Raw genomic sequence first — 10,768 nt, 5'->3', positions numbered from 1 at the left:
CAAGGCATTCATTGATTTCGTTTTATAGATCCTTAGATTATAAATAATTTAATTCTAACATAAAAGGAAAATATGCATTAAAAGGAAATATGCAATAATATTAACTTTTCATATCATTCAATTCAAATTAAAAATTAATTGAACGGAACGATTATCTCGTTCCTCCCTTCTACTAGTCGATAGTCCTAATCGATTGTAATTTATGTTTGCGTGACTCATATTTTGCTATACTACTGTTATACTACAGTCGGCAGAATAGTGCTGTCGGAGTAGGTGTTTGTCAAATTGAATTAATTGTCAGACGTACTACAAATTTTTGGAAGTTTAAGCACATTAGAAAAATCGAAAACAAGAAAGTTATTCTTGTCGAAACAAAATGTTTCGTAGCTCGCCTACTTTTGATAAATTATTAGGTAAGATTTTGCTGTCTATACGGAACGAACAAAATGTCCGACTTTCAAATTTATTAATTATCATTACGTTTGTTGTAGAGAAAGCGACGAGTAATTTACAACTTGAAACAGATTGGGTTGCAATTCTTCAAATTTGTGATTTAATACGTCAAGGAGATGTGCAGTGAGTGACTACTATCTAAAGCTAACCTCTATTCCTTGATCACCTTAAAGAAATAGATTATATATTTTTGATATTCTACGTTTACTGTACATGTTTTAAAATATTACTACCATCCCTTAATCCTTATTACTTTATTCTTGTATTATCCTTGGATTATTAGTTCTAAATGAATAATAAGGAATTCTTTGAAAACCATAAGTTTTTATCCATGAAAAATTGAAATGTCATGTTCTATATGTATCTAGGCCTAAAGCAGCACTTGCAGCCATAAAGAAGAAAGTAACAAATAGTAATCCACATGTAGCTTTATATGCTTTATTGGTAAGAAATAATTAGATCATTGTTACTAAGAACCACTTAGTAGAATTTTTAATCTAAATATGTCTTCATATAGGTGCTGGAATCTTGCGTAAAAAATTGTGGCACACTGATACACGATGAAATCGGTACAAAACAATACATGGAGCAGCTTAAAGAACTAGTTAAAACAACACCACACGAAAATGTTAAACTGAAAACTTTAGAATTGATTCAAGCCTGGGCACATGCTTTTCGGAATAGTCCTAAATACAGAGCAGTACAAGTATGCCTGTTAAATGTATTGATATGTTTCAAATGATATAAAACATTGATATTAATAACAAATGTATGTATGCTAGGATACACTTAATATTATGAAAGCTGAAGGCCATAAGTTTCCTACTTTGAAAGAAAGCGATGCCATGTTTCGTGCTGATATTGCTCCACCATGGGTAGACGGCGATGTATGTCATAGGTGTCGCGTATCGTTTAATTTGGTGCAACGAAAACATCATTGTAGAGCATGTGGGCAAGTGTTTTGTAACCAATGTTCAAGTAAAACCTGTACTTTACCAAAATTTGGATTTGAGAAGGAAGTTCGAGTTTGTGAAGCATGTTATGAACAAGTACATAAGTAAGTATAAATTAATTGCTATTTGATTTTAATCACTTCTTTAGTTTTATGATTTCGTCATTTATTTTAATAGACCGTCAACTGCACCAGTTAAGGAACCAGATCTGCCTGCTGAATATCTCAATAGCTCTCTGGCTCAGCAGCAACAAGTGTGTAATTTTTTCCTAAGATTGATACAAATTTCTAAAAATGTGTTTGAAAATACGGTGTATTTTCTCGATAGGTACCGCCTAGAAAAACGGCAACAGAACTTCAAGAAGAAGAGGAGCTCAATCTTGCTATAGCTTTAAGCCAAAGTGAAGCAGAACATAAAGAAAAGGAAAAGAAACGAGCAACCAGCGCTTTAAAGTCAAATACCGGAACGATATCCAGGACAACGTATTCTCCACCACCTTCACCCGTTAGTTTTTGAAATCGAAACGAGCTTATTCGGAAAATCCGTAACGATTTTTTATTTCCAGGGTCCTAGTCCATCGAAGTTGCAAGAAGAAGAAGAAGTTGAACCTGAACTTGCAAAATATTTAAATCGTAAATATTGGGAACAGAGACAAACGGCAATCGAAGAACACGGTTCTAGAGTAGATGTTACAAGTCCTTCTGCTCCTAATATAAGCAGTCCAATGCCTCAAAAAGTCGTAATTGTGAAGCAACAAAATGGCGAAGTTGATAATCAGATGGAAGAATTTGTCAGTGCTTTACGTTCCCAGGTTGAAATTTTTGTTAACAGAATGAAGAGCAACTCGTCGAGAGGTAGATCGATTGCTAACGATAGTTCTGTGCAAACCTTATTTTTGAATATCACCGCTATGCACTCAAGGTTCGTTAAAACACTGATTAATATGGAAAACGATTACAGTATCTGTGATATATATAAACTTAATGAACTTCTGTAGATTACTAACGTACATTCAAGAACAAGATGATAGTAGAGTATATTACGAGGGTCTTCAAGATAAATTAACGCAAATGAAAGATGCTAGAGCCGCGTTAGACGCATTGCGAGAGGAACACAGAGAAAAATTACGGAGACAAGCTGAAGAAGCTGAAAGGCAAAGGCAGATGTTGATGGCTCAGAAATTGGCTATTATGAGAAAGAAAAAACAAGAATATCTACAATATCAACGTCAGCTTGCATTGCAGAAAATTCAAGAGCAAGAAAGAGAAATGCAAATGAGACAAGAACAGCAAAAGCAGCAATACATTATGGGTACAGTACAAATAAGTAATGTGTCATTGTAACATGATTTTATATTTCTTATTAAATTATAGGTGGCTATCAAGCTGTTTCTGGTTTTATCGGGCCATCTCAAGGTTCACCAGTTCGTCACATGCAGTATCAAACGCCTGGATCAAACTATAATCCTATGTCTCCGACAAGTCAAGGATTCATGTACGGACAACCTTCGATGAAGCAGTATCCGTTACAAAATTACAATATGCCACCAATGAATTCCATGTTACCGCACGTGATGGGACCGATGCCTAATCCAGAGCAACAACCAAATGATCCATCCATTCAAGGACACGAAGCTATGGGTCGGGTTTCTGTTTCTGGACCTGGGATGGTAATCCATATACTCTAAAATTTCTTTATCTTTTTATGTTCGTTTTAATGTTTTTCTCGCATTTCGTTTCATCATTTGCAAGATGAGTTTGTTTGTTTTTATTTTCCTTTTTTTTTTTAAAGATATCTCAAATGACCAATCCCATACCGCAACTTCAGCAGGTAGGTGGACATCAGATGGGACCGCCCCCGCCACAACAGGGTCCACCAAGTCATATAACACAAGGACAACCTACACCGGGACATATACCACAACAACAAGGTGCTCCTCCGCAAATTGCACAAGCAGGACCACCGAGTCAAATAGGTATGCCCCAGGTACCTCAGGGTCACATGGGTCCTTCACCTACACAAATCGGATCTGGTGCACACGGTCCTCCTGGTCAAGTAGTCGGCCTTCCACCACAGATGGGACCGCAACAACAATCTACAGGTCCTCAAGGACCTTCGATGCCGCCTCATGTTTCGAATACTCCTATTTCATCCCAGGGATCAACTTCTATTCAGGTACCCCCAGGAACTACGACCACATCGATTCTGACATCGAATCAAACGATGCAAGGTCCGCAAGGACCTGCTGTACCAACGATGCAAGGTATGCCCCAGGCCCCCATATCCCAGGGGCAACAGATGCAATTTCAACCATCAACTCCTATGTCAGCGGCATCCAACGAAAGTACATCGGTGAAAGAAGATGCGAAACCGGAAACAGCAGAGTTGATTTCCTTCGATTGAAAGATCCTTTCTTACATAAAGATTAACTGATAATGAGAAGTGCATTTAAGGTAATTATTAATTGCATATAAATTTTTATTTTACGTTGGCATTGTTTTTATTTTGCTTATAAAATTTTTATGCTCTTTGTAGAATTGAAAAAAAAATTCATTTTTTAAACTATTAATAAAATAAAAATGAATTAACAGAAACTTATAATATTGGTGATACCTACCACGTTTAATATTGGTTTCTGTTTGTTAAATTTTATTTACGTTATACAAGTTTCTAATATTCCATAATGGTTTCTTGGTGATATTACGTTTTGTTAGTACATTGAAAGAAACAGGTTATTGCATCATTTATTTCGTGTTTATAGAAATTGCCAACAATATATACAGAAATTAAATACAAGATTTTGTTGCATAATTGTGAAGTATACCATGCCTAGTGAGACGTTATTTGTAATATTTAAATAGCAAAAACATAAACTTCCAATTATATTGTATCTAGATGAAATGTATGTACAAAATACTTGTATGTTACATAGCATAAAGGAACTGAAGAACATTAGTTTTACCTCATACCCGACCTTTTACTAAATATACAATAGCTTGTTTTTTTTTTTTACAAGATTTATTTTAAAATACGTTCTCTATTAAAACAAAATATTACGAAACATAGGATATCCCAAGTCATCGTTTAAAAAAAGAACCTTGTAGTAAAACGTTTTATTACATCAATTAAAAATGTTTCTTTGTTAACTGAAAATTACATACACATTTTCATTCATTCTCTAAATTGCCTAAAGAAATTTTGAACTTATTCTACTTTTTTTTTTTTATTATTTTCTTAAAAAATTTGTTTTTTTTAATCATACTGTTTCCACTTGACCTTTTCTACGTGGTTTCACTTCTTGTGGACAGGTGAATGACGTTTCCTCAGAATGTTTTCTAATCACAGTCGATGGTTCACCGTTAGTCGAAGAAGCAGAAATTTGACCATCTTTCTTTTCTTGACATATATGCGATATGCTCAGTCCATTGGATGTTAATGATGCTTTTCGAAGACGCATATCTTCCAAAGGAATTTCCTCGCTACGTGGCCTTGGCATCTTGGGTGAACTATCTCGAGAACGTAAACCGTTTTCATGGCCCTTTTCACTCGTGTTATTATCGGCACGTTTTGGAGTTGATGTCGAAACACCAGAGGTAGGTCTAGTAGTATTATCTCTACGCATTTGTGCTGCGAAGCCAGGAACTTTGTTTACAGTAAACATTGGACGCGGTTGATCTTTCTGCCTTTGTCCGCGTCCTAATCCTGAAATCAAACCACTCAGTGTTATTTAGTTCTTCTGTCCTTCAACAGTCGGTTCTCTTTTCCATGACACATATATATCTTACGTTCGTGTCGTAGACCACGTAAAGCGTAATTGGGTGGTGTCGAAGAATGAGGTATACTGGTGGGAATGTCTAGTAATCTTGCAATTTGGTTCATTTTCTTCTGACGTGCTTTTATCCTCCCCTTCGTTAGCCTTTAATCAGAGATAAGTAGAATAAATAAAAGAAACAACGTGTATTATTTTTAACACGCGTTAGTCATATTGTAATTATTCACCTTTGTTTGGCGGCCAAACATCTAATATGGTCATCGAAAATGAACTTTGTTGATAACAGTGGAACACGATTACCAGTACTACTACTCAGTGGTTTGTAAATTGTTAAGTGCAAACATCTGGAATCATCTTTGTCGCCAGCTACTTCGATATCTTGCAAAAAACCTACTAGTTTTGCTACTCCCCAACCGAGTTTGCTAGTATCAGGTTCAACAAGAATTAGTTGTACAACATCGATGACTAGAAAACGACGGATCTTCTGGCCATCTTTCCATACAACCGTACACGCGATTAAATCGCTGTTATCTATTTAAAAGTGTGTTTATTAGCATCTAATTTATTTTCTAATTTAAAGTCAAATAATATATGAAAATGGAAAGGTTTTTACTTAGATCAAGAACATTATCGACTTGAACACAGTTGGCTGGATTTGTCAAAGGCAACTGTGCTTCTACTTCCATATTCAGAGTCAATGAAAGTTCTCTTATTAAAAAGAATACTCTTATAGCGCGTCGTGCTCTTTCAACCTGTGCAAGCATTAATTTTGTTTTCTATTAGTAAATGTAACAAACACACTATATTAATAATATACGTTACAAGGTAAAAAAAAATTGATACTTAATATACTTACTTCTCCACATGGTAATCTCTTAGTAAATTCGATACCCGTCATTGGGGTTCCCGTTGGAGGTAATAAAATGTTACTGTCCATCATTAGCCACTCGACGTTTAATGGTCGTTTCTGAATTTCGCTATATTCATCTTCAAACATGTCTAGAAATATGTCTTCGCTCTAAAGACGAAATAAAATTTTAATTTAGTGATAGTTTTTAAACCAGAGTAAGAGACAATAAGTTACAATAACGAACCTTATAAAAATTTTTTAATAACGATGTGCTTTGTTCTTTAGCTGCTTCAATTGCTGTCATATGTGTGTCTTTTAGCGTATTCTGTCCATCTGACATTACCAATTGAATTAATAATTTAATCGTCAATTCCAATGTAACGAGTCTCACTTTAGAATCTGAAAAAAATATCATTTGTAAGAACGTAAATCATTAATTGAAATATCTAATAAGCTCTGAAAATTGACTCACTTGTTTGACAACTTAACGTTATAATATGAATTAGTCTACCGATTAAAAGTTCGTTATAAAGACTCGTTGAATTTCGCGGATTACATAAAATTGGTTCCAAAGTTTTACGATCTATGCCCTTAAACAATTATTTCATTAAAATAATTGTACGAAATAATTGCACAGAATAGTTTTTAAAATATCTTACCTGGTTGTTAACTAGAGCATAGAGTAAACATAACGCAAATAATGTAGCGTAATCGTTCTCAGTGCAAAACAAGGAATTTAAGATCGTTTCTAAGAACGGCTTATTCGACAATGATTCGCTTTTCTTTCGCGCCAAAGGTATCATAGGGCTTTCCAATGCTAGTCGTTCTTTTTCTTCGTCAGTAATATTCAAATGATTCATTTCTTCTAAGCCTTCTGATGGAATGGTTATATTCAGTTGCTCAGGACTCATAAATACAGATGTATCACTAGAGGAAGCAGTATCAAATGATGTGCTAGGATGATTTGTTTCTAATACTTCTTCGCCCTCATTTTCAGTGCTATCTTTCGTTTCTTCTAAATTAACTTCTTCTTCGCAAAGTTCATCCGATACAGTTAGAGATTCGCTTAAATTTTCAAGAGATTTTTCTAAACTTTCTTTTGGCGGTGAAAAAGCAATTGGTTTATCTGATGAAATATCGCCGTACATTTCGAGCACTTTACTTGCCCCTGTTTGAATTGTTTCTAAATCTGATAGTACCATTACTGCTGCTAATGTATGTACAAGAGGACCATGAGAAATTATTAGAAACACTTGAGAAAGTAGGAACAGGGCTACTACAGTGCTCACGTGTTTCCTCTCTTCCTGTTAAGAAAAAAAAACCAAAAATTATTGTCATATCATATGATCATGAAATTCAGTAACCGAAAACATACCTGATTTTGGCATAGAAGGTTCTTCTGTCTCATAAGAGAATAAACGTATAATGGAACTAACAGTTTGTGAAGCAAATGTTCCGATAAAACTTTATTTAAATCGGATATATTTAAACAAAGAATATCATTTAAATAATGTAAATGATCCAAGTGTTCCGCTACTAAATCTGATAATCTGTTTTGACTTTGATGACTGAAACACATTATGAACATCATAAAAATTTCTTCTCGATAGAAATAAAATGCTATAAAATAACTTACTCAGCATCATTTCTAACACAAGTGTCAAGCTCTATAATGTGATTACCAATAAACCATACAAGATTGCTGAAATAGGGTGCAGCAGTGCGATCTCGTATAAATGCGAGCATAGACACATCTTCTACTCGATATACATTTAAAGTTAACGTTCGCACCGCTATACGAACCATTCCTTCCGAATGATTAAAAAATTTAATTGCCTCCGTATACAATGGAAAATCATTGGTATGCTGATAAAAAAGAATTAAGTTAAAGAATATCCTTTCTTATATGCTTGGTGCAGAATCGAAATAATGATGATGATATCATGAAAACTAAATAATGATCACAGTAAAAAGCATTATATGAATTGATTTAACTAAAATGCTTTAATAGTAGTAAATGTATATTGGGTAGTTACTGTTAAAATCAATGAGCATGAGGTTAGCAAATGTGAACAAAGAGACACAAAGAATTATTATGTGTACCTCGTTTACCTCGTTATAAAAGAAATGGATGGTATGCGCATTCAACTTCAAACTTAAAGTTTTTAAGAAACTAATATAATATGCCATTACTTCTTCATCGCTGAAGTCAAATTTGTGCACTATTATACTGTTTACATGATTGTTGCTAAGTAAGTAATCTGTAAAGAAGTAATCTGTAAGTAATCTGCCACAAATAATAAGTTAATTGTAATGATAAAGTTGGCAAGGAACTTACACAAGGATGTCTCATTACGTATATTTTCAAATAATATGTTTAATGTTTGTAGTAATTGAACACATACGTAGCTTCCACACTTCTGTTTCATTATACGTAGAAAGAATGAAAGCATATTTTTCTCCAGGAAGAAACTAGAAATGAAATATTAAATTATTGTTTGATATACAAGTATGTAAACTTGTTAATTATACTTACTCAAATACGCTGCTATCATTTTGGTCACCCCATATTAAAATTTCAGCTATCGAACGAAGAGTTTCTACCAGCAAACCTCTGTTGTTCTCAGATACAGTTTGATTTTTTGATAATACATTGTATAGATACCTACATATGAGAATGAAAAAGAAAATTAGATAATGCAACAATTTTTAAATAGATATACATACTTAAGATGTTCTAAAGAATGAGGGTTTTTGGGTTTCCAGAGCCCTCCTCCAAACCAACTTCGGCTTCGAAACATTTTTTAATATTATAATCGCATTTGGGTGGTGCCCAGCACTTAATTCATGCCTTTTCTCTTGTTAAAGAAATAATATCAGAATCTGTTAGCGTCATTAAAATTATAAAAAATATGTACTCGATGTTTTTTAAAATCTCTCAAACGTTAGAACGATTGTCGAGACCACGGTAAAAGTCAACACATTGTTCAGGTTAATCTTCTTATTTTTAATTCATCCATTCTTAGTTATATTTTAATCATTAGTTATCGTATTCTTCGAAAGACTACAATTACATTTTTCGTAGATTCTTCTAATCACACCATAAATAAATTTCTTAAGTATCGTTAATCGAGTATGGGTAAGTTTGCACGACGCAAAACGGGCCTATCTTCCATTACCAAACGAACTATGGAATTACACGTTAGGTTAGTTCAATTATTTTGTCATTATTTATGATTTTTGAACGTTGAAAAACGTGTTATTAATACAAGAAGACACTTCTTTTGTAAATTGTCTGATTTCGTTTAAATTCGAACAAAGTAACTGAACAAAAATTTAAAACAAATGAAAGAAGGTCACTGCAACGTGATGGAAGAATTTTGTTGACAATGAATAAGATACGTTTGTGGACATTTATATTGAAGAAATCTCTGATGAATCATTAATGATGAGAGTATTAGAATTATATAGCGGTATTGGTGGTATGCATTATGCACTTCAAGGTGAGATCATGTTGTAATGATGTTTTATATCGTTGAAAATAATTTAACCTATACTTGGTTAAAATCATGTGATCTCTTTGTATCATGGTTCAAAGGTATCTTTATTGAAAAATGAAATTAAAATGGAACAAATTTTATATTTTCAGAAAGTGGGGTTGAAGGTAACATTGTTGCAGCAGTTGATATAAATACTATTGCAAACAGTGTATACAAACATAATTTTCCAAATGTTTTACTTATGAATCGCAATATTCAATCGCTTGTTGTGCAAGAAATAAATGATTTAAGTATAGATACTATATTAATGAGTCCTCCATGCCAACCTTACACAAGGGTAGGACTTCAAAAAGACATATCAGATAACAGATCGTCTTCGTTGTCTTCTGTTCTTGAACTTATTCCTCGAATACAGTCACTAAAATATGTATTACTTGAAAATGTAAAAGGATTTGAAAAGTCAGAGATGAGAAATACAGTGTTAAAATGTATGAATGATTGTAGGTTTCACTATAAAGAAGTGATTGTAAGTCCTTGTCAGTTTGGTATTCCAAATACCAGATACAGATATTATTTATTGGCTAAAAGAAAGGACCATAAGTTTTGTTTTGATCATTTCATATCAAATTTTCATCTACCAGAAGATGTTTTAAAAGTACTACCAAAAAGTAAACACAATCTATTAGCAGAAAAATATTGTACAGAAAATTCTAAGACAGATAAAAAATGTTACACATTACAGAATATTTTGGAGAATGTTGAAAATACAGAATATATAATTTCTAAAAAATTGTTACAAAAGAGAGCCTGGTTAATGGATATAAGAACATCACAAAGTAATGGTTCTTGCTGTTTTACAAAAGCCTATGGACGTTATGTAGAAGGTACAGGATCTGTATATTGTCCTTATTCAGAAGAAGTTATTAAAGAAACATTTTTAAAAGCTCGTGAATACAACTGTCAATCATCAGAAGTAGCAGAAATTTTAGAAAAATTAAAATTACGATATTTTACACCCAGAGAGGTATGCAGATTAATGTGCTTTCCAGAAGAGTTTACATTTCCAGAGACTTTAACGTGTAAACAGAAGTACAGGTTGCTAGGTAATTCAATTAATGTGCATGTAGTTAGTAGATTAATATTTTTATTATATACTGAACAAAAAATTATATGAGTTTGTCTACACAAATATATTTCATATATTTTTTTTACTAAAATATATTTTTCAGTACCTTAAAAT

The 10,768-nt window shown here is 33.2% G+C and overlaps 3 protein-coding genes across 6 annotated transcripts; 2 read left to right on the top strand and 1 right to left on the bottom strand.

The window, feature by feature from the left end:
* Positions 1-217: 217 nt before the first annotated feature.
* Positions 218-4,372, top strand: LOC114877237 (hepatocyte growth factor-regulated tyrosine kinase substrate). Of its 3 annotated transcripts, XR_003789534.2 has the most exons (12): positions 218-413; positions 492-576; positions 822-897; positions 971-1,159; positions 1,236-1,510; positions 1,584-1,659; positions 1,734-1,910; positions 1,972-2,327; positions 2,404-2,717; positions 2,780-3,075; positions 3,198-3,859; positions 3,942-4,372. XR_003789534.2 is itself a non-coding variant. In XM_029189553.2 (11 exons), the coding sequence occupies exons 1-11, from the start codon at positions 377-379 to the stop codon at positions 3,807-3,809; spliced, it is 2,457 nt and encodes an 818-aa protein (XP_029045386.1). In that variant the 5' UTR covers positions 218-376; the 3' UTR covers positions 3,810-3,931. The 3 variants fall into 3 exon arrangements, 2 of the variants coding, with proteins under 2 accessions (XP_029045386.1, XP_029045385.1); XM_029189553.2 differs by lacking the exon at positions 3,942-4,372 and having other exon boundaries at positions 3,234-3,931; XM_029189552.2 differs by lacking the exon at positions 3,942-4,372 and having other exon boundaries at positions 3,198-3,931.
* Positions 4,131-9,453, bottom strand: LOC114877235 (protein CLEC16A homolog). Of its 2 annotated transcripts, none has more exons than XM_029189550.2 (14): positions 8,756-9,453; positions 8,565-8,693; positions 8,367-8,500; positions 8,132-8,289; positions 7,665-7,894; positions 7,404-7,596; positions 6,688-7,332; positions 6,501-6,618; positions 6,273-6,427; positions 6,035-6,196; positions 5,792-5,930; positions 5,406-5,709; positions 5,192-5,322; positions 4,131-5,108 (listed from the first exon to the last, which is right to left on the bottom strand). In XM_029189550.2, the coding sequence occupies exons 1-14, from the start codon at positions 8,827-8,829 to the stop codon at positions 4,663-4,665; spliced, it is 3,018 nt and encodes a 1,005-aa protein (XP_029045383.1). In that variant the 5' UTR covers positions 8,830-9,453; the 3' UTR covers positions 4,131-4,662. The 2 variants fall into 2 exon arrangements, with proteins under 2 accessions (XP_029045383.1, XP_029045384.1); XM_029189551.2 differs by having other exon boundaries at positions 8,141-8,289.
* On the top strand, positions 9,445-10,732 carry LOC114877238 (tRNA (cytosine(38)-C(5))-methyltransferase). The gene is made up of 2 exons (XM_029189555.2): positions 9,445-9,531; positions 9,678-10,732. The coding sequence occupies exons 1-2, from the start codon at positions 9,474-9,476 to the stop codon at positions 10,700-10,702; spliced, it is 1,083 nt and encodes a 360-aa protein (XP_029045388.1). The 5' UTR covers positions 9,445-9,473; the 3' UTR covers positions 10,703-10,732.
* The last annotated feature ends 36 nt before the right edge of the window (positions 10,733-10,768 follow it).

The sequence above is a fragment of the Osmia bicornis genome, chromosome 10 (assembly GCF_907164935.1).
Source record: "Osmia bicornis bicornis chromosome 10, iOsmBic2.1, whole genome shotgun sequence".
Classification (NCBI taxonomy): domain Eukaryota; kingdom Metazoa; phylum Arthropoda; class Insecta; order Hymenoptera; family Megachilidae; genus Osmia; species Osmia bicornis.
This window is presented reverse-complemented; position numbering and strand designations above follow the sequence as displayed.